The sequence below is a fragment of the Lipotes vexillifer genome, unplaced genomic scaffold (assembly GCF_000442215.2).
Source record: "Lipotes vexillifer unplaced genomic scaffold, Lipotes_vexillifer_v1.1 scaffold278, whole genome shotgun sequence".
In the NCBI taxonomy this organism is placed as follows: Eukaryota; Metazoa; Chordata; class Mammalia; order Artiodactyla; family Lipotidae; genus Lipotes; species Lipotes vexillifer.
In genome coordinates, this window is record NW_006769677.1 from 928,040 (window position 1) to 952,801 (window position 24,762).

The window sequence follows — 24,762 nt, forward strand, 5'->3', positions numbered from 1 at the left end:
CTGGGACAAGAACACAGGTCTGAAAAATCTGACCAAATACTAAAATGCTACCTTAATTTTCGTTGTTCTATAGGTAGAGTTCTACTAGCTAGTAAATTTTATTGAATTCTTAATTACATGGGGGTGGGGTGAGGGTACACAATGAAGATGTAAAATGAGTTAACCTAGCCTCTTAGGAGCTTACAAGACAGACATAACCAAATCTTATGTATCTGCTGGTCAACACTTATCTAATTACAGCAACAAGCCAATTTGCAGTTAAGTAATTTTGCAGTTAAGTAACTTTCTTGAATCTAAACCTTTAATCAGATTTTTCTTTGCTGTTTTGTTTTTTGGTTTTTTTTTTACAACTGTGATTGTTATAAAATTACTTGAAAATATCAGACATGGGAGTTTGCATAAGCATTTGAATTATTTTTACTGCGTGAAAAAGGCTTTCTTTGGTAAAAGATGGGAAATATGTCTATTCCAACAATATAAGGTACATAAAACTTCTGAAAGATTTGCTATACTGCTGAAAACATTTCTGAACTAAGCAAAACATGGTTGTACTTTACAAAGTCCCTCAAATCACTCATTTATATCCCCAGGAAAAGTTATCTTAAACACTAAATGAAAAAAATTCTTCATTTTATCTGAATACACCAAGTTGGATTTAATTTTTTAAAAATAAGAAATTAAAAAAAGGAACTTCAGATATCGAAATATTTATCCCTCTCTTCCTCAATTAACTATAGCAGAAAGAAAATCAAGAGGCCCAAGGGGAACAATAAAAACCTATATATGAAATTCTAATTAAAGAGTATTGAGAGACTTCATCTTTAATGTTTTATTTCTTTAAAAAAAAAAAAAATAGGGACTTCCCTGGCAGTCCAGTGGTTATGACTCCATGCTCCCAATGCAGGGAGCATGGGTTCAATCCCTGGTCGGGGAGCAAAGATCCCACATGCCACATGGCGTGGCCAAAAAAAAAAAAAAAAAAAAGTTAATTAAAAAAACCCCAAAACCCCAAAAACCTGAGTCAAATAAAGCAAAATGTAAAGATCCAATAAATCTGGGTGTTCAGTATATGGGTGCTTGAAATATTATTTGCATGTATTTTTAGAAAGATTAAAATATTTAATCTTTAAAAAGTTTAAAAAGCATTATTTAAGGAAATAATCAATAGAATATTTTTGGTGAAATTGTTCCTTGGAGAATCCACTATGAGTATAGCTCAGGAATGTGGCATGTGATTTACTATGCCTTTTCTTGCAGTTTTGTATATGTCACTGATCGTTTGTACCTCTTTTCTGCTACACTAATCACAAGTTTCAGAATTCTTTTCAAAGTGCTTCAGGAAAACAGTAAACAGTCGATACAGTGAGCAACACATTGTGGAGTCTAATTGCGGTTTCTGAACAGAACGGATTTCTAACTATACTAGCTCAGTTAACTGGCATGCTTAAGGAATGGAGATTTTCTAGTTAATTGCATTTTCTAGTTTAGATTTTTTTTTAAAAAAACGTATGTCTATAGTTGTGAAAATTCAGTATGGGTGAAGTCTTCAACTGGAATAAAATAAATATGCACAAGACTAGGATACTCTCATGAAAAGTCATATTCTCCATGTTCAAAGGGGGCACTTGGGACTTTTTTCTCAGCTGAAAATAAGGAAAGAGGATGTCAAGAACACGTATTCTTAGAAGTTGGGATAATTTATACTAAAAAAATTGGACAGCCTTTAAATACATTTTAATTTATAAGACTGTCACCAACAGATACCAGATCTCTGCTTAAAAAAATCTCCAACAGAGAAGAGGTTCCCCCTTTTTGGTCTCCTTTTAAATACAGACAATACTTGGACAAAGCCCAGACCTAGGGATCCAAGTAATGATTATATATCCTATTTAACATATGCCAATAGGTAAATTTTAGAAGTGAGTGTATTTTTTTGGAGGTGCAATATTTGGTTTCCTGCCCTTCCTGCTTATTCACATTTAAAATAAGACTTAAAGCTAGCACCCTTCTTTCTAAATTCTGGAACTGCAAAGTTTTGGATATCATCTCAGAAACAGCAAGGAAAGATTCTATCTGTAGCGCAATTAAGGGCTTTTGACTTCTTTGGTTTGTTTCAAATTGTACACCCCCTCAGCAGGGGACAATATACTTCCTCTCAGTAGGTAACACAATATACAGACAGTGTCAGTAGGACTGCTATCCTATATTCTTACAGGTAAATTTTAATTATTCTTTCAGATACAATGCTCAGTTTACACAGATGTGATCAGGTTTTAGGACAGAACATGCCTGAAGCCAACAGGTCAGAAAACAATACAAGGCACTGGACAAAAGCACCTGTATTCAAATTCTTTAAAGGTAGATTAAACATGAGTTAGTGAAGGTATGGGGGCTGCCTTCCATTTTCTATTTGCTGCAGGAAAGAGCTTTCAAAAAGTTATTAAAGAGACTCGGCAACGTCTAGTCTAAGCCTATGTAAGAAAACTGAGGTCCAAGGTCTCAAGAGTCATAGGGAAAAATTTATTATCAGATGAAGGATGTTTTATTTTTTTTTCATAACTTCCTTTGGCAAATGAAATTTTTAGTTTCTCCCCAACCAACACTCATAATTTTAGTTATTGTAGGATTCTGATTCTTTAAACTTCTGTGATTCACCCCTAACTAGCTCTCATGCTTATTATTATGCTCTTTCCACTAAACAACTTTGCTTCTCTTTCCTAAGTGAGGTGTCTAATGACTCTTCTGTTGCTTAGAATGAATCCATATTTTATAAATGTAATGGTTAACAAATACAAAATTGTGTGCACACTACGACCAAGGACCTTCTTGCTGCTCCTAACACAGCAAGAAAGCTCTTGCCTCAGGGCTTTTGTACTTCCAGTTTTCTCTGTTCATGAAATTCTTTTCTCCAGATACCCATATTGTTCACTCACTTCATTCAGGTGGCTCAAATGTCACTTTATCACTTTATCAGAGATGTCTCCCCTAACCACTCTATATAAAATAGCAATTGTCTACTCTCCTTATTCTTTCCCAATATGTATTACCTACTGACATATTATTTACTGTCTGTTTCTTATAGGTAGAATATAAGTTCCACAGAGTTCAGATAATGTAACTGCTGTATCCCCAAGTTTCTGGGACAGGTCCTGACAAAATACACTCAATAAATATTTGTTGAATCAATCTTTAAAATTTTAAAAATGTGTATCTGATAAAGAAACAATAAAGAAACACATCAGAACTGTAATAGTTGTTAAAATGACAAGATTATTCAGAGTTTTTTTCTTTCTCCACTTTTGTAAATGAGTTTATATTATATATTTTTAGATTATTTGAATGACTGGCTAAAACAAACTACTGAAGGATTTTAGACAGTATGTATTTCAAAATGACTTTTAAAGTATTCTTCATCTGAAGCCATTTTGGACAGATAGCTAGGCAGCTAGTAAGAATTAGCCACCTCTCAATTTTCTAAGATGTTACAGTAATAGTTCTTCTATTTAAATACACCTGTAGTTAAGCTACTACTGCACTGGTTTGGTAGTTAAGCAAGAATGAATTTAATCATAGGGCAGTGAGGCAGCTCTGTAAGAGGAAGTAAAAGTGTGACTTGGTGACTGAGGAGTTCTCTTTTCCTCAATTAAGCAGATTTCTCTCCAGTAGGAACCTGAATCATTCAGGTTCTCAACATGACCAGACAATTAAAAGAGTTTAAGATGTAACAAGAGAAAACTGATTTAGGATTACTCAAGCCTGAAAAGGACAGTTAACATGCAATAATTTGAAGACATTCAGGTTCTGCTCTAGAAATGAGGACATGTGACACTTATTTTCCATATTTTAAAAATGTAATATACTAGATAATGATTGTAAGGATGAGCTTGTGAGCTGTACTTATTTCATTACAAAATTTACCTAGTATATTATTTCTCTTGTGATGGAAGAGGATCCAACAGAATTAGGGAGAAGGGTAATGAAAAGGGGCTTAAGTTTCAAGGATTTGAGTGTAGATAAGGATCTAATTCAGTAAGAGCCTCTTTTTATAGGACATGGTGTAACATGTCCTTCCCCCCACATCCAGCCTCGGAGATTGCCCTGTGTACATCTCATTTCACCTCCCACTGCTTTCAACCATGGTTTCCTTCCTTCTGTCTAAGTGCTGATCAGAATATGCAGATTTATGCTCTTCTACTCTGCTGTGTCTGAAGGACACAGTCATTTCAGGTAAAGTTTTCTCTGCTACCACTCACTTATATGTACCAAATATAAATCGGGTGTTCCCAAAACAAAGCAGATGACTTACAGCAAGTCACACTTGTCAATGTCAAAAAAAAAAAAAAAAAAGAGCTAAAGAATAAATCACATTTTAAAAAGACTGTCCAAAAATGACAGATATTTTTTTAAATGACATATTTTAGATTAATACCTAAAGTATAAGAAAATGTGCTGTGAAATATGTTATGCAAAATGAATACCAAACTTAAATTTATCCACAACTTACATCAAGTGAAGATCATCTATTTAATGGTCATCTTTTTATCTTAACTCCACATATTTGAGTACAAGGTTGAGTACTGTCACACTTATATTAATAACTAAAATTTATTTGGTGCTATGTGCCAGGTACTATGTTTAAACACTTTATTATCTTTAATTTTTATAATAACCCTTTGAGGGTTTATTATTGTCTCAATTACAGATGAGAAAACAAAGACTTAAGAAGGTGAATTAACCTGCTTATGGTCACAAGCTAAGTAAATGGTGAAACCAGTCTTGACTTCAATTACACATGTTTAAACATCTGCACTATGTTGTTTGTCACACACCTCTACGAGTAAATTAAGATTTATAAACAACTCAAGTGTAACTGTCCAAAACCAAACTATTCTTTTCTACACGTAATCTACTCCTCCTCAAATGTTCCTTATTTTAGTAGATGCCTCTTATCTACTTTCAAGTTAGCCTTCATAGATGCCCTCCATTCCTTACCTCTCATACCCTACCTGTAATCTCCTAAACCATCTAGAATCCATCTACTTCTTTCCATAGGCTCTGCCTCACAGGCAGGCCTGAATTATATAACAGGCTGAGGCACAACAGTTTTCCTTCAAGATACACTCTAATGATAAATATACCTGATTAAAATGGCAAAGGAACAGGCTCAAATTCCAAAAATAAGGCCTAATGCAAGCAACATCTGACATTTTAAAATTCCAACATCTGGAACAATCTTCTTCAGCTAACAATTCTTGTACCAGAATTTAACTGACTTTTCCAGTTTTTCATTTCATCCTTCTTCCCCACTTTAGTGATGCTTCTCTAGCAAAACCCTTCCCTTTTAAATACATTTACTTACCTGCCTATTTGAATGGTTTTGAAAATTGTCACCAACACAGAGCACTCACTTATATACTAATCATAAGTTAGATCCCTTTTCCTTCCAAAGGACATACCACAGCATGACAAAGAGAAAGGTAGCCCTTTCTCATTTACCCTCTAAGGATTTTTATAAAACGTAAGCTCTTTGGCAAAACATGTAATAATAGGAGCACCTTTTTATAGGTACAGTGTTTTCTGTTTTTAAAGTACTTTCATACATATTATTTCATCCTTCAGCAGTCTTGTGAAGTAAGCTTTATAGTTATATTCTCAGATTAGAAAACTACCCAGAGATGTTGCCATTTTGCCTGGGTCACAAGGTTGTTATACAGTAGAGCCAAACACTAAACAGAGACTCTCCATTCACTGCTCTTACCACTATATATCACTATCTCTCTTTTTAAAATGTTTTGACACATAATAAGAATTGTCTTTGTAAATAAAATTTCATTTGTCCTTAAGGTATTTCAACTATTACTTAATCTATACTTAACTATAAATTATAAAAGAGGGAGTAAGACCTAACTGAAGGAGAACAGCAGCAATAATCAGCTTTATTTAGAATTTCTATGTAAAAACAAATGATCCAAAGAAGATTGCAAATACTCTTCTTATCAGAATCAAAAGTGAAAATCTATAGAAATCAAGTTAAATCTCTAACAAAAATTTTAACCACATTGTATATGGTTAATATAATAAATAACCCAGAAAATAAAGATAACTATGACACATAGAAATGAGCTGTAAAAAGCATGCACGGGAAGGACATGCTTTTATTTAGAACAGCATGCTTCAATTAAATTTGCAGGCAATTGAAGGAGAATGTAAAACTGATGTATAAATCTTACCTACTTTGCAATTAAATTAAGTACACATTTACAGAAAGTCTTCTTTCCTTTTTTGGGTCAGAACAAGCCAACAACAGCAAGTAGCCAGAAATTACAATTAATATAAAAGAAAAATTTAAGAGGAAATGGATTTGCTAGACTTATTATATTTTAAGTCTTAGCTTCAAGAAATGAGTGATTATTTGCAATGAAGTTGGCAAGACAGGAAATTGAGTTAAAATTTATCAATCTTTTAAATGGCTTTTCTAAGTACAACTTTTATTTTTTTAAAAAAGGGGGAAATTCCCCTTGGTATTATACCTCTTTGTAATGATATCTTTATTCCTACTGTTGACCTTAAAACTTCAGAGCTCAGAGAAATAGAAAAGTGGTTGGATTCACTAGTTCAAATTACTAGATTTCCTTTATTAAGAGGAAAGTCGGGTAGTATAAAAAATGAAAAGCCAAATAAGAGATCCAGGAAGAAATTAACTAAGAAGGCGACCAACTGTGTAGCTTATTCTTACCTTGGCTGTTTTTTTCACGGGTTGACATTTTTGCTGGTTGAGACAAAAATGACATATCTTACAATAAAAATTAGATATTTTCTTAAATGACTATAACAACACACTTCTTTTTTATCACTGTGAGCTAATAAATAAAGTACACTGAATAAAAGTAAGTCAATATTCTTATCAAAAGAAAAAATTTAACATGTAGAAAAGATAAACATTTTTAGAAAAGGATTTTTAACTTACCTTGGTTGATGATGACATCTTTATGCCTACAAAAGGAATTCAAAGACATTTATTTTACAATTTATTTGGCTGACCATTATAATCACCTGAAGAAATCACAAAAGATTCAATGTCTAGGCCACACCCCAGATAAATCTCCAGACGTGAAATTTAGGCATCAGTATTTTTTGAAGTTTCTCACTGGTCTAAACTACCAATATACTGTTTCATAAAAGAAGGAATATTCCATTAGGATCACTTAAACAATAAAAGCATAGAAAGAATTTATGAAAAATACTCAAATTTTACGAGATTATTGAAATTTATTGAGTTCAGAAGCATTAACAGGAAGACAGCCTTTTCTAAAGACACAAAAGGAAAAATGCACTTCGAAGAAAAAAAGATATAAATACAGATTTTTAGAAATGATTTAAACGTGGCATATAACTGTACATGCAAATGTGATAGTCAAAGAATTAATAATTTTCAGATATAACAAAGTATAATACTTACTTGTCTGCATTTTTTATAACTTTTGATATTAATTTTGATGTTGAAACTGCCCTCAGTAATTTATTACGGCTATCGTCTGAATTTTCCCATGAATTATGTGACTTTTCAGCTGTTGGTGGTCGTTTTATGCTGGAAGAAACATATTAGTTTCTTAGAAAAAAATTCTAAGAGTAGCAATTGACAGTTTGACTAGAACATAAAAGCAGTAATTACCATTTTCTTAAAGCTAATCCAGAAAAGAGAAGGAAGGATTAGTTGAAAGTTTCTGTGCCTGGATGAGTCAAGGAGTTAAACAAGGCAATTACCAAGTCTGTTTTTTAATTTTCACTATTATTCAGAAGATTCACTAGAACAAATATTACTTGATCTAAAAAAAAAAACCCATTGGCTTAAATATGAATAATTACTATCTCTCAGAATTTATGAAATTGTGTGAATTTGTGAAAAAACCTATACTTATTCAAAATCATTACAAGGCTGCTATTTTCATTTTTTTATGTCCTCATGGAATTAAATTATACATGGTACAAATGACAATTTCTAAATAATTGTGGGACTAAAAGTAAAACTCTTGTTTATATCTTTTAGAGTCAATTTTATCCATGAAGTAAAAACAATTTAACACAAGAATGTTATATTATCAAAACTGCTTCCACATATTCATAACTGAAATTTTTTAACTTATAAATGACTTTTTGGCTGCACTGCTAACTGTCCTACAACTCATCCAGCCTTCAATACTTCTTGTAATAGTATATCCAAAGAGCAATTCAGAATGGCAAGCACATTTCCAAGAGACCTTAAGAAGCTGAAAAAAAGACCTTGGACAAAGAAGATGCCAAGTCAAATCAGAACCTTAAAGAGATTGATTATAAAAAAAGCCACCTTTAACCACATACAATCCAAAGTTGCAAAACATTAATAAGCTATATCCAAGAAAAACTCCACATTAGACCAGGCAAAAGAATTACAAACCATTTAGATAGCATAAGAATCTGCACGAGACACACAAAGCATTTTTAAAATGTTAAACATGCATCAATCAAGTGAAGGGTGTTGTGTTTTCCCAAATTTCCATTAGAGATTTGAGGCAAAATATTAAGCTAATCAAATAAAAATATATTATAAATCTTTTAGGAATGGATGTCATTTATTTTTATTAAAATCCTAGCCAGTTCTGGGAATGGTTTATATTTTCCTAAGATTTCCAAGAGGAAGTATGATGATAAAATACATCTATACCTAATCATAAAGCTTGAATCAACATCCCTAAAGCAGGCAAATTTCATTAAGTTGGTCTAAATATTTGATTACAAGGCAGCTGTAGTGTTGAACTCCCAGCATGCAGGTTTAGATCCCCAATTTAGGCTCACACACATTGTTAGAATGTTTCTCCCTTCTCCCCTTCTCATAACTTTAAAATATTAATTATTATAGACACAGAGAGAAGCCCTCAAGCAAGCCTTTAGCATAGAAAAGATTAGGTGAAATGAATTCAATTCTCTACTCAAGCAAGAACTTATCCTCCCAAAACCCAAAACTGAAACTGAGATGCAGTCACAATGAAGAGCCATTTGTTGAGAAGGGCCCTTGCAACCTGAAGGTTGTAATGATGCCAAAATATGGTGAGGATAACAACATACGGCAATTTTCTATCCATGGCTATAAATTTATGCACACTTATATATAAATTTAAAAATATTCTATAATTTTACTATAAAAATGTTGTTTTGGTTTTAGAGGTTACTTTTGCCTTCCTTTCATCAAATTGTTTATAACTTAATTTTTTTCCTCCAGTTTTAACTGATAAATATAACCTCAAATTTTCATTCCCCAATGTGTTAAAATACAGATTACAGCAACAAAGAAGTAGGGGAAAAAAAGCCATCAGGCTTTTCTCTTGGAAACCATGGATAGCCAATTTTTTTCTCAAGTCACAGAATTTAGGTATCGTTACAACCATTCCCTAGCTCTGTACTTGGGGTCAGTTAAAACCTTTTGGTGGGAGTAGAATTCTTGCTTTCTTGAGTTTGTCTGTGTATTTGGAGAGGCTGTGAAGAGGGCTGGGGAGAAGGTGATGCTCGAATTTGTGGACTTTGATCATTAGAGTGAGATTCCTCTTTTTTTTCTCTCTGTCCTTGTGGTTTTTCTTTCTTTTTTTCTGTACCACTGTAAAATAAAGTATAACATGGAACAACACATATTTAAACAAATAAAAAAGATATATCAAACGATGGAAAAAGTTACTATTATATAATTCAAAATCCTAAATCATACAGCTAATACAATTTATACTGCTTTCATTCAATAATGAAAATATTTCTTTAAAAAAAATCTTCAGTAAAGATTAAAATCTTCAGCAAAGAATTTATTATAATTCTAAGGCAACATATCCTAGGAAGATTGCCCCTTTGGACCAAATTGGCCTCTAATGCATTTTGCCATCTTGGCAAATTTGGAAGGACAGTAGAAACTCTCTTAACTGACTTCAATTTACCCAAATCAGAGCATTAGTGACACTTTACCTCTGTAAAGCATACTGATGCCCAAGGAACACTAAATGTTCATGTTTTGTAGGTTATTCTCTAATTCCTGTTTCTTCTGTATACTTCTGCTTCCACCAATTGAGTTTCACACTTACCAAGAGTCAACTGTGTTTTCTCCCCCGAACTTGTTTATGCCAGTTGTACTTATTTTAATGATTAAGTTAATAAAATACAAAGAAAACTGACAAAATGTACATAGGAAAGAGAATGATAATTTCTATGTAAACTAAGCTGAATGCTTTGGAAAGACTCCATAAAAATGAGTTACTAAAATAACTGCTGTTAAATTGTGTAGGTGACACAATTATAAAAGATTATGAAAAAAAATGATAGAAACAGATGGGTTCTAATTCATATTGTTTTGCAAGTTTCAAATTTCTTACTCTGTCTTAAAGAATGAAACTAAAAATTATAGAAAATGATTTATGGGTGTATTTTATGCAAGACAGTCAACAAGCAATCTAATCAGAGATGCATACTTAGAAAGAAAGATGGGGCAGACTCAGCCTTTCATTAAAAAATTGACAAATGAACATATGAACATATTTTAGGTTAAAATATTTAAGATATATATGTATAAATTCTTATGATTCCACACTTTGACTCTTGATTAATGAAGCATCTCTTATTCCTGATCACACTGGATAAGAATCCTTATATTGCACAAACACTTATGACAGTATTACAAAGCAGATGGAATCAACGATTCCAAGGTTGAATCGGTATAAAACTGTCAACTATCTACACTTCTTCTTCTTCTTTTTTAATTTGGTTGCGCCAGGTTTTAGTTGTGGCTGACAGGCTCCTTAGTTGCGGCTCGCGGGCTCCTTAGTTGTTGCATGCGAACCCTTAGTTGTGGCATGCAAACCCTTAGTTTCGGCATGCGAACCCTTAGTTGCTCCATGCGTGTGGGATCTAGTTCCCTGACCAGGGAACTGAACTGGGAATGCAGAGTCTTAACCACTGCGCCACTAGGGAAGTCCCTACACTTCTTAACCAAAGGACATTTTTTAATTTGACCATAAGGTACATAAGCTACAAAGAAGTATGTTTAAGAACATTCTAAACAAATATAAGTAGTACATACAATTTAATCACATGATAATAGTGAATAATGTTAAAATATAATTTTGACAGTAACATTTCTTAATCTGATTCATTCTGATACCTTCTGACTTCAGACTGACTTTTTTTTTTTTTTTTTTTTTTTTTTTGGTGGTACATGGCCCTCTCACTGTTGTGGCCTCTCCCGTTGCAGAGCACAGGAGCACAGGTTCCGGACGCGCAGGCTCAGCGGCCATGGCTCACGGGCCCAGCCACTCCGCGGCATGTGGGATCCTCCCGTACCGGGGCACGAACCTATGTCCCCTGCATCGGCAGGCGGACTCTCAACCACTGCGCCACCAGGGAAGCCCCAGACTGACTTTTGACTGTCTTCTTCATATTCAGTTTTTTAATTATGTGCTGAGAAATACAATTCTACCTCAAAAATATCAGATTAACTTTGCAACTTAAAACTGAGTTAGAAATTACTTCTTTCTTCTTGGTCTTCAAACTATCCTAAATGCATAGTATTAGGCTAGTAGTCTTATGTGGGCCCAGTAGATTTTTCTTCTGGGTTATTTAGAAGAAAAACACAAAGCCCCTGCATCATAAATTAACAGACTTATCTGGTTTTAGATTGTTGAGTCACTACTGTACTTAATACTGACCACTGCACGTAACTACAGCTATGTAAGAAAAATGGGCTGAATCCAAACAATTACTGGACACAAGGAAGTTTATTATTAAAAATTGTATTAAAAATTTCCACTACATATTAGTTTTTCCATAATTTGTCCTTTTCTCCTGAAACTGCAGCAAAGATAATAAATTTTGGCAGGGGATTTTTAAAAGGCCTAAATATCTTGTCATTTCTTCACCACTCCTGTAGTCAAATGTCTGGTTAACATCTGTAAATACACACTGTTAAATAATTCAGTCACTGGCATTAGTTTATTGAGGCAACCATTTTCCATCAGCACATTTTAAATATTATTCTATTACTGAAAGTTTTTCTTCAATCATTCTTTGAAGAAAACAGCTATAAGATTATGTGGCTGATCTCTTATGGTCTCTCCAAACACTATATGGAATAATTTGCTGGGTATTACACAAAAGCAGGAAAATCCAGTAAGCAATTTTACTGGAATACACTGAATTAATTAATTGATGAAAAGAACATAGAGAACGTAGTCCACTGAAACTTTTATATTACAATATTTCCACTGCCCTCCTGCCCACCACCCTTAACATACACACACAAACACACAACACAGTAATATAACATTTTGAATTAAGCCTCAATTTTATAGTCATGATTAAAAAATAAAAGTTATAGCATTTAACCTCCCACTAATATATATACTGAAGATTCTACTCCTTTAAAAATGCTATATCAAATGTATCACTTGCCATGGAAAATTCACTTATATAATTACATTAAATATAGTGATGTTTTTATCGCATCAACAAATGCCTATTAAAAAGAAACAATTAAAAAGAAACAAAACCAAACCAGGAAATGAAACTGCTTGCTGTCTTTAGTAAGAACCAAAAGTCCTCACACTACTCCATAGGTGTGATGAATGTAAACTCAGCAAGTACAGGCTGGATATCTCTGCATTCAGAGACAAAGAATTTAAAGGACATGCTCACCTGAATTCCATACAGCTCTACTTCACATTCTTTTCAAAAGTAGACTGAGTTATCACATTCAATTTTGCAATGTTAGCTTTTTTTTTTACAAATGCATACCTTTTAGCAGCAGATGAAAGAGTTTCTTTTCTTGCGATTGAAACAGAGCTGGTGTGACTTGGTTTTCTGTTTGCACCACTCCCATTGGTTATACAGGACATGGAAATAGCTTCTCGGATGCCTGGCTGGCCTAGATATGGTTAAGAAAAAACTTTAAAAATCAAACTTCAAAATATTCCTCAAAGATAGGAGCTTAAAAAATTAAGTCCAATAGTGTTTAAGTCCATTAGTGTTTAAGTCTATTAAGTCTACTAGTAAGCAGACTGTCCCCCCCATAGGCAGCATACAATATTATTATTTTTCAATAAGTGTTTATTGAGTATATAGATAAGAAAGGAATGAGCGCATAAAGATAAACATTTGTAAACTGAGACAATTCTATGTGGTATATATAAAGTTATAACGTATTTGGAAAGAGTAAATAAAAAGACAATGAAATACTTATTTCCTCTACAGAACAATGAACTTTGCTGACTTGTATACCCAACTTTAATTAGCTACATCTCCAGTATGGTCTATAGTTCAAAAGGAAATGAATAAGATCTGGAGATCTCAGAGGAATCCATCATGCAGCATACAATATTACTGTCTGAAGATTTAATCTCATCAAAATAGATCTATAGAAAAGCCATGCTAAATTAAATTGCTAAATTGCAACTAGAGTCATTCTCTAGCTAAACGGTTTGCTATTCACACATAGCAGCTTTAAAGTGCATGATTCAAAGCTATGCCTCAAGTAAACCACAACTCCCCACATATCAACCATTTTCAGAAATAGCTCAGGTTCTGTTGAAATTTAATTAGAAATCATAAATGTTGAATCTTAGAATATTGTTCCATATAAATAAAGCATAATTATGTAAAATAACCTGTTATCTTAATTTATACAGTAGAAGGTTTGGAATATTTATTCCAGTATTCCAATAACCAATGTGATGGATACACTGCTATGGTCAGGAAGACCCACAGTCACAAGATAAAACAGCCACATCTACTATGGGGCAAGTTTATCTAAAAATTTGGAAATAAAGAATAATTTTGAATTTTTAGACTCAGTTTTCTCACATGCACACAAGAAAACCTAACTTTTATATCTGGCTTTCATGTTTCTTTGTTTGCTTCACTTCATAAAAGCACAGAAAGCAAAAACATTTATGTATAGAGCCTAAAATATTTCGCACGCTAGAATGTTACATATATGATAGTATAGCACTGCATTTCTGACAATAATATGCTGTTGGGAGCCACATATATCATAATCATCTGAAGTGCTTCCTTAATATTGAGATTCCTAGACCCTTCCTCAGACAGAATGAATCAGAAGAGAGGAAGGAAGACACCTACTGTATTTATTTTTCAAACTTCCTAGGAAATTTTTCACATATAATAAGGTACAATAACCCCTAAATTAGGCTAATATCACTGGTCATTAGATCTAGTGCTAGTCTGCCAAATAGATGACTTCTTGTTATATTGACTCTTTCTTTTTACTCTGGTAAAATACTCATAAAATTTACCATTTTAACCACTTAAAAATGTGCAACTCCGTGGCATTTAGTATATTCACAACGTTAGGCAACCACCACCACCACCCAGGTCTTTATTGTTAGCTTTGGCTTTCTTTTTTTTTTTTTCTATTTCCTTAAGATTAAAGTTAGGTTACTGATTTGAGATCTTTCTTCTTTTTTAATGCAGGCATTTACAGTTATATATTTTCCTCTGAGCACTGCTTTTGCTATATCAACAACTGATTTTTGAAATATAATTTTTAAAACTTTTTGTTACACAAAAAACCCATCAGCCACTATATTAAAAACATATATAATCTAAAATCCACTTCCCATGCTCTCTTCCAATGTTCCAAACTTCATCTCAAAAAAAGAGACCAATTATACCCATTAGGATGGCTATTATAAAAACAAACATATAGCACAGGGAGCTCAGCTCGGTACTCTGTGAGGACCTACATGGGTGGGATGGGTGGAGAGGGTGGGAGGGAGGTCCAACAGAGAGGCGATATATGTATATATATAGCTGGTTCACTTCATTGTACAGCAGAAACCAACACAACATTGTAAAGCAACTATACTCCAATAAAAAAACAAACAAAAATAACAAGTGTTAGCAAGAATGTGAAGAAATTGGAATCCTTGTGTATTCCTGGTAGGAATGTAAAATGGTACACATGGTGTAGAAAAAAGTATTCGCTGTTTCTCAAAAAATTAAACATGGAAGTACCATTTGATCTGGCAATTCCAATTCTAGGTATATACAACCCAAAAAATTGAAAGCAGGGAGTCAAGCAGATATCTGTATACCCGTATTCATAGCAGCATTATTCATGATAGCCAAAAGGTGAAAACCACCCAAATGTCCATTGACAAACGAATGGTACATATATACAATGGAATATTATTCAGCTTAAAAAAGGAATGAAATTGTGAAACATGCTACAACACGGATGAACCTTGAAGACATTATTCTAAGTGAAATAAGCCAGATGAGAAGAAAAGGGCAAATATTGTATGATTTCAATTATATAAGGTACCTGGAGTAGTCAAATTCATACAAACAGAATGGCAGTTGCTAGGGACAGGGGTCAGGGGGGTGGGGCAAGGGAGAGGAGTGGATGTATACACACTTTCAGTTTGGAAACATGAAAGGGTTCTAGAGATGGATGGTGGCAATGGTTGCACAACAATGAGAATGTGTTTAATGCCACTGAACTGTACACCTAAAAATGGTTAAAGGGGTAAATTTTATGTTCTGTATATTTTACCACAAATGTTAAAAAAAATCAACATATCACCACTGTTTCTAAGTCCTACAGTTTACTGTTGAAGTCTTCAAATGCTTTCAAGGTATCCTGTGAAACTACCATTCATCTTCACAGGATTAGATGGCAGTGCTATGCCTCACAGTTTTGATCAGTCTCAGGAGGCTCTCTATTCTCTATGCTAGGCTCATCCTAAACACTTACTCAAAAAAGACGAGGTATCTTTTGATGTCTTGGCCATTTCAAGGCCTATATATAATGGCTTCCTTTTTATTATTCAATATAAAGGTTTCCAACTACTGAGCCAGTTACAAAGTTTACTCTGTAGAGTAGTAACAATTTAAAAAATTGAAATGTTTGTGCAATTATCTAGTTATTTTATTATCTTTATTATGTAAAATAAATGGAAAAATAGAAAAATGAAGATGCTGATGTGAATAAAAAGGTAGGTCTCAAAACATAATATATGATTGAAAATTATCAAGTACTATATGTTGAAAACGACAAACCTTTAGCCTAAACTGAATTCTCATTGAATTTGGTTGACTGTATAGGCACTTGTGAAAGAAAACAAAATTAAAAACAACACTGAAGAAATTTTGGAGCTACACCACAGACAGAAGTACAAATAATTTTATTATATTTTATTTTCTTTATCAGACCCCCCTGAACATACGCACATGATGTAAGCCTTTCAGGTATTAATTATGCTTTAATGTTCTCTTTGTGAAGAACTGGAGTGTAGCAGTGAGATAGGCTGTGGATCAACAGTTACTTCTGAATTTTCTGTTTTAAATTATTTTAGATCCTCTCTTATAAACAAATATGTAAATAGAGAAAAGTTACTTCATGTTCTTTTACTTCAAGGAGAAAGAAGAGCTTGTATTTCATACACACCAAGCTAGCAATTGTCTCCAACAGAAAAACAAACACATTCTCCCAGTTAGTATAAATGGGATACTCTCTTCAGTTTCTAAATATTCTGATTATGGTCACAATTTGTATGAGGGAGTAATAAGTCCTCTGTAACTCATTGAATTTAATAACCTGTAGGTGTTCTATTTGCTAAACACCAGCAAGTTATTGGCATTGTTCAACGTATATATACATAATTCTGTATATATGTATAATTTATAAATACATACAGTTGTCCCTCGGCATCCATTGGGGATTGGTTCCAGGACACCCCCCCTCCCACATGGATACAAAAATCCACAGATGCTCAAGTCGTGGGCCAACTATACTATGCCATTTTAATATCAGGGACTTGAGCATCCTAGGATTTTGAGCATCCGCCCTCAGGGGTCCTGGAACCAATCCCCTGTGGATACTAATAGTGACTGTACACTCAAAATAACTCCTCGATTCTGTATTCCCCCTAATCAACCCACCCCTGACATATGCACCCACCCACCCCCATTCCAAGTCTAATACAGTATTTGGAAAAGAGTCAGTGGTCTACACTTTCCTACCTGTACCTCAACCTTCTGCAATCTGGTTATCGTCTAACCACTTCACAGAACGTTTTCTTGCCAAGATCACCAATGACTTTTATTCCACTAAATTCAATGGATATTTTTCAGTCCTTATCTTGCTCAACTTTTCTTCAGCATGTAATATTGCTGACTATTCAGGCAAGGACAGTATTTAGGTAAGGACAATGTCCTTAGTTTCTAGGACATTGCCCTTGCCTGAATTTCTTCTTAGCTCTGACCATTTCTTCTCTCATTTGCTGGATACTCTTTTCTTGCTCAGATTTTGTATCTTGACTCTTCAGTTACCTTGTTACCATCATACCCTTCTCATAATTTTTTATATCTAACTGCTATTGAACATCTCCCCATGAATGTCTGTGTCCTTCCTCCCATCAAACAAAACAAAAACTGGTACTCTGATATATTTTATTCATGGTGAAAGACATTACCACCCATTCACTGTATGAACCAGAAAACAAGAAATCAGGTTTGATTCCTCCATTTCCTTACTGCCAACATTCAGTGGGTGACTAAGTCCTCTGCTGCATCTGTAACTCTTTAAAAAAATATTCCCCCCCAGTTCTGTTGAGATAAAACCAACATACAATAAGTTGCACATATATAAAGTGTACGGTTTTGACATACATATATATATGTTTTGACATACATACATACATATATGCCTGTGAAACAATCACCACAATCAGGATAGTGAACATGGCCGTAAGTCTCGAAAGTTTCCTTGAGCCCCTCTGTAATCCATCTCTCCCTCCCTCACTCTTGTCCTCAGGCAACCACTGATCTACTTCCTAACACTATAGTTTGCATTTTCTAAAATTTTATATAAATGGAATAATACAGTATATATATAGATGTATTTGCCTTTGTTTATTTATGGCTGTGTTGGGTCTTGGTGGCTGTGTGCAGGCTTTCTCTAGTCGCAGCAAGTGGGGGCTACACTTTATTGCAGCGCACAGGCTTCTCATTGCGGTGTCTTCAGTAGTTGTGGAACATGGGCTTAGCTGCTCCACGTCATGTGAGATCTTCCTGGACCAGGGATCGAACCTGTGTCCCCTGCATTGGCAGGCGGATTCTTAACCACTGCGCTACCAGGGAAGTCCCCAATTTGCATTTTCTTAATTCTACAGGTGTTAAATATCTTTTAATGTACTTATTTGACTTCCACAAATATATTTTTTGGTGAATTGTCTATTCAAGTCTTTTGCCTTTTTAAAAATGGGTTGTCTTCTTTTTTTTTTTTTTTTTTTTAATTTTTTTAGCTGCACTGCATGGCTTGCAGGGTCTTAGTTCCCCAACCAGGGATTGAACCCGGGCCCCTGCAGTGAAAGCACTGAGTCCCAACCTCTGGACCACCAGGGAATTCCCAAATGGGTTGTCTTCTTAATAAGTGAGTTTTAAGATTTTTTAATATATTCTAGTTAAACTCCTTTGACAAATATATGTTTGGCAAATACTGTCTACCATTATATAGCTTGCCCTTTTATTTTCAAGATAATCTCTGGAAGAATAGATTTTAAGATTTTGATCAGGTTTAGTTAATTGATTTTTCTCTTACTATTTGTATTTGTTTGTGTCCTATTTAAGACATCTTTGCCAAACTCAAGGACACTGAGATTTTCTCCTATATGTATTTTCTTACAGAATATTTAATGCTTTTTAAAAAATAAACTTATTTTTGGCTGTGTTGGGTCTTCGTTGCTGCGCACGTGCTTTCTCTAGCTGCGATGAGCGGGGGCTACTCTTTGTTGTGGTGCGTGGGCTTCTCAATGTGGTGGCTTCTCTTGTTGCGGAGCACGGGCTCTAGGCATGTGGGCTTCAATAGTTGTGGCAGGCAGGCTCAGTAGTTGTGGCTCGTGGGCTCCAGAGCACAGGCTCAGTAGTTGTGGTGCACGGGCTTAGCTGCTCTGCTGCATGTGGGGTCTTCCCGGACCAGGGATCAAACCCATGTCCCCTGCATTGGCAGATGGATTCTTAACCACTGCACCACCAGGGAAGTGCAATTTTTAATGGTTTTAGTCCTCACATTGAGGTCTACAATCCATTTTGACTTAACCATTTATAATTATCTGTAATCTATCTGGAAACCTTACCTGTTTTGTGATCCTTGCATATATCCCCATGCTTAGCACTGTGCTTGAATCCTAGAAAGCACTTAATCAATATCTAAATGACTAAATGAATGCATCTTCGCCACTAATGCCTCAAATTTCTCTTCCGGATTATGTTCAGTTTCTCTATTCTCCCTTCTAGCAGTACTATTACCTTGCTCTTAATGCATTCTGTACACCATGCCAGAATATCTATCTAAAACAAGCTGTATATCTTTGAATTAATATGCCATCAATTGTTATATGTACCATTATCACAAACAGCATTAGAAAGAAGTGTCACTTATGAGAACTGTAAGACGTAATCAATAGTAAGATGCACTGTAATTCCAGAGATGTTAAAATGCAAGAAATATAGCCATCTTAGAATTAATGGATTAGTGTAACTCTACCTGTCATTCTTTTTTTTTTTTCCCTGTACACGGGCCTCTCACTGTTGTGGTCTCTCCCGTTGCAGAGCACAGGCTCCAGACGCACAGGCTCAGCGGCCATGGCTCACGGGCCTAGCCGCTCCGCGGCACGTGGGATCTTCCCGGACCGGGGCACGAACCCGTGTCCCCTGCATCGGCAGGCGGACTCTCAACCACTGTGCCACCAGGGAAGCCCCTACCTGTCATTCTTCAATTTAAAATCCTTTAATGGATCTCCAGTCTCCTCAGGATAAAAACTAAATTCCTTAGCAAGGCATAAGAAAACCTTTCACTATGGGCCCTCTCCACCAGTTGAGGCTCATTTTTTGACACTCCCAACCTCACACCTCATGCTTCAGTTTATTCTGAACTCCTAAACTAAGTACTTTTACTCCCTTGCGCTCTGCACCTGGATGGTCCTTCTCTCTGGCATATGCTAGTCACCCCTGCTTGCCTAAATTAACATATATTCATCATCCATCTACCCATCAAATATTTACTCAGGGCCTATTATTATCCTAGTCTTTTGTTTTCAAGAGAATATAAGGGAGCCAGGGCATCAAGGAATTAAAATCTTGCAAGAGAATCACACTAGCAATGAAAACATGTGGTAAGTACAAGAACAAAGTGATCATAAAAGAAATCATCACAAATAAAAGACACATAATTCTGGGCTTCGCTGGTGGCTCAGTGGTTGAGAGTTCGCCTGCCGATGCAGGGGACACGGGTTCGTGCCCCGGTCTGGGAAGATCCCACATGCCGCGGAGCGGCTGAGCCCGTAAGCCATGGCTGCTGAGCATGCGCGTCCGGAGCCTGTGCTCCGCAAACGGGAGAGGCCACAGCAGTGAGAGGCCCACGTACCGCAAAAAAAAAAAAAAAATATATATATATATGATTAGAGACACAGAGCTCAAGAAAGGCTTCCTAGAAAAAAATGCAGAACAAAGTCTTAAGGAATAAGTAAGAGATATCCAGGTAAAAGGGAGGTGATGAAATACTGGGATCTTATTCCAGTGTGTGTAAAGGAACAGAAAGAAGGTAACAGTAAAGTGGGGTATGTAAGTGTGTATGGCATGGGGGCAGGGTAGACAAAAAGCTCTTTATGTGGTGAGAACGTAGAACAAGAAAGGGCAGAGTCCAGATGGTAGAGGAAAGTCCAGATGGTAGAGGAAAGCAGGAGTTAGATCATGGAGATTTTATCTATAGGAAATAGAGACCACCAAAGGGTTTTAAGCTGAAAAAAAGACTTCAATTTACATTTAGAGAAATCCTAGTGGCTATGTGAAGAGCAGATTTCAGGGCAGTGGTCTAAGCATAGCACGATGGGGACCTGAAACAAGAGCTAGGTAGCATAAATGGAAAGCAGGAGGCAGTTTTAAGAAATATTTAGGTCTTAAAAGATGATTTCAGTTTGGGGAAATTTTACATTTATGAATTCTGAGGGACATACAAGCACTACAATCTAATAAGTAGAAAGACAATTCTTAAGTGCTCAAGTCTAGAATATAGATTAACAATTCAGGAACTGGCACCAATAAGTGGATGTTAAGACCATGAAGGAAGATGAATGCTGATTTCACCTCCTGCAAGGAACCTTCAACTCCAGTTTCGGTTAAGAGCTCCCACAACACCCTAAATTTACCTTTTTAATGCCAATTATTATATAGTTTTATAATTATTGATTTAGCTGTCTTCTCACTTTACCTAAGGCCCTGTGGAGGCAAAAGTCAGTTATCTTTTATTTCTTTAATTTCCAGCACCTAAAACAGTGCCTAGTGCATTGAAAAGATGAAGGAAACTGTCAATACAGTAAGTGGTGTGAAGTAATATTAATTATCAAGCACCTGCTGAGTGCTAAGCATTGTTATCCTAAGTACTTTATAATTAAGTCCTTTAATCTTCACTATAATCCTGAAAGGGATTTACTATTATCATTCCAGTTTTGCTGATGAAAAAAAACTGAAACCTAGAGAGATTATTAACATGCTCAAGGTCATACTGTAATAGGTGGTGAAATCAAGATATGAGTCCAGGAAGAAGGAATGGTAAGTAAGTGGAAAGAAAGAATTCTGCCTTATGGAGAGTGACATTTTGAGCTTTGCCGGGATAAGAGATAGGAATTCACCAGATGGAGTAGGGGGAAAGGAAATTCTAAGCAGAGAACAGTATTAAATCATCAAGGCCCCCAGATATTTACATAAATAGCAAGAAAAGACCAAAATAAGATTTTCATGGTCATTTTCCATCCTACAGCTTAATTTCAGATAACTCTCAGTACTGGGAATCCTTAGTATTTGGATAAAAGAGGGAATGATCTCCCAAGGTAGAGGCAATGAGTTAAGTAAAGCAGGTGCAGAAAACAAAAAGGAACGTGGGTGAATGATTGTCACCTGAGAAGTCTAAAGTATATTCTTTGAAATCTAGAATATTAGGAACCTAACTGGAAGAAAGGAGCATAAAAATGATTATGCAGTACACAAATATATAACTAGAATGCATCATTAGCTATATACATCACATGTATGTATGCTTGTACATATACATCCCTCTCCCCCAAGCCTTGGGCATTATAAAGTCTGAGGCACAACGCTCTCAAAGATCAGCCTGCAAGACTGGAAGCAACAGGGACCTCTAGTAACCAAAGGTACAAAAGTAGTTCAATTTCTGAGTAGCAACCCAGCTGAAATAAGAGAAATTTAGGCTAAAAGTCTATAAACCAGGAAGGTACTAATTTAGTTTTAATCACAGTTTCAGTTTTAACCATCATAAGGCCAGGGTTGAAGGCCAATGATAAATTTTATACTTTATCTTACTTTATCATGAAATAAGAATACTAATCATTATTGTTTATATTCCTTGACGATAGACCTAAGCAGATCAACTTTCTGATACCTTAGCCTGACAGTTCCTAAATGCTAATGAATTTCACTGAACTCTAGTCACATAGTAAAGTTACCACTAGGGACTGTTGCATATGTTACAAATCTGAAATCCATCTTGCTACCCTCATCTGTAATATCCTCTTATTCTTGCATCTATCCCAATCCCTCCATCCAAAGAGCAATTTTTAAAATAACTTCCTACTTCTATAGCTTTCTTTTTCCCACATTTAATTTAACAAACATTTATTGAGTCATTCTAAGGCTAGTTATGTAAGAAACTGTCCCTGCCTCCAAATAGTTTATAATCCAGCGGGAGCAACAAATATATATACCAAAAGAAACATATAATAAAATTTTAAAACAATTCTAAGAGACAAAAAATAGATCATTTTCAGGAATTAATTTGAGGCCCTAAAGAATGGGAAAATTTTTTATCAGGAGAAGGGTAAAGATGGTCTATGAAGGAAGAACTTTAGTTAACACTCAAAATCTTTTTTCTCAGATTCCCTATCATATGCCCCAGAGCTCCAACTGCATACCTCTTCCACTCTTCACATTTTCAAGCTCCGTGCCTCCTTTTTCAATCTGTCAATTACTTTGCTTCATTCTTTGGAAATACTGAGGACTCCATATACTTCATCAAATTTTATCTTTTCCATTTAGAGTTTTATGTGTACTTTTCTCCTTTCCTCTTGTTTCACAGAAGGTGTACTTTAGTCCTCTTGACTCACTTTTTTAAAGTATATTTTGAGAAGAAATGACCAAAGAGCATTTGACTCTCATAGAGAAATGGAGCTCTGTAAATGGTAATTGCTGCCTGGTCTGAGGCAATATCCACCCATTTACTGTCATATACAAAGAGCAGCTTAGAAGTCTTTGATCTGTTGTCAAAATAATAAGATACTCTCCCACCCCCTACCATAAGTATGAATCATTTTAGCCTAAGGGCCCCACCAAGGAAATTCACACCTTCTAACCTGATTAATGTAATTTACTTATTAACAACACTTACAGCAAACTCATGACAATCCCTGTCTTCTCCCAAATGTTATTTGGAGTAAGAGCCAAATGATACAGATCTGTGCCTGTACACTATCCCACAGTCTCTATAATTAGGAATGTTTTTTGGGGGAGAACTGACATCCTCTAAATTTCAATTTTGCCTCTGGGCTCTCTCATTTCTCAAGTAGCAGTCATAGTGCTTGATATTTCTGGTTTACCAGCAGCTGCCTGGTTTAAAATGACAGTTTCCCACCTTCAGATAATTTGACTCCTGTGCTTTTATACCTTTATGTACTAACAGCTTGTCTTCACATATTGCCACTGGGTTGTATTCTCAAATTGCATTCATTTGGTCACCCCAAGAGGTCTTAATGGGTTTCCCAGGCACCAGCTGTGACATAATTTGTCTTCCTGGCAGTTAAAACTGCCAGAGTGTTCCCTGGGCCTTCCCTTTTGCTCCAAAGTACAGGTAATTTTTTTTCTTTTGGCAAGGATTCAGCTGCAACTGGTGCATATATTATGAACATATGCCGTCAAAAGGAAAGAATTCTCCAACAGAAGAGAAGGTACATGAGAAATTTAAATGACTGGCCACCTTAAAACCTATTGGGAAAACTTTCTACCTAAGTGTCTGATATAATATATTCAAGAAAAAATGGGGTTTAGCTTTTAATACTGCTGGCACACTGGAGAGGACAAACTAAAAGAACAGAACTAAAAATACTGAAATGACTAGTTAGGTGTGTTTCTGATTTGGGGATTTACTGAATGGCAATACTACTATGAAATGACAGAGAATGTCGTTAATCCATTAGCATACACATTTAGTTTTAGCCATACCTGAAGCCAAGTCATGTTCCATATCACCACCACCTAGCAAAACTGTAATAGTTGTCTTCATCAATAAGGAAGCTGACCTATACTTTTAAGCACAGCTTCATAAAAGGTTTCCACCTATTTATCCATGGTAGTTTAGTCTCCCCTCTAAAGAAAAATCCTCTAGAAATTCTAAATATCTTAAGAAGATGGTAGTGATTACTGTCCTGTCAGTAATTTGTGTGAAAGTGAATACTACAAATTCTAATTTCACAAGGGACTAAAACATTTCCATATAAAATTTTTCTACAGTATCAGAAATGATTTTACTTTTTTTTAAAAAAAATTGAGGTATAATTGACATATAACATTATATTAATTTACTTTTTTTTTTTTTTTTTTTGGTACGCGGGCCTCTTGCTGTTGTGGCCTCTCCCGTTGCGGAGCACAGGCTCCCGGCCCCCCAGCCCC

At 35.2% G+C, this 24,762-nt stretch overlaps 1 protein-coding gene across 4 annotated transcripts in view; it reads right to left on the reverse strand.

Annotated features, from left to right (window-relative positions):
* The window catches only part of EML4 (EMAP like 4), a 162,034-nt gene that overhangs the window by 58,242 nt on the left and 79,030 nt on the right, over window positions 1-24,762 (reverse strand). For 2 of the 4 annotated variants that reach the window (XM_007445745.1, XM_007445743.1), the window contains exons 3-6: window positions 12,802-12,931; window positions 9,455-9,628; window positions 7,460-7,588; window positions 6,968-6,993 (exon numbers count right to left, since the gene is read on the reverse strand). In XM_007445745.1, coding sequence (XP_007445807.1) covers window positions 6,968-6,993; window positions 7,460-7,588; window positions 9,455-9,628; window positions 12,802-12,931 — 459 coding nt within the window. Of the gene's footprint in view, window positions 1-6,736; window positions 6,770-6,967; window positions 6,994-7,459; window positions 7,589-9,454; window positions 9,629-12,801; window positions 12,932-24,762 lie in introns of all 4 variants that reach the window. The other 2 variants (XM_007445744.1, XM_007445746.1) reach the window with 2 other exon arrangements.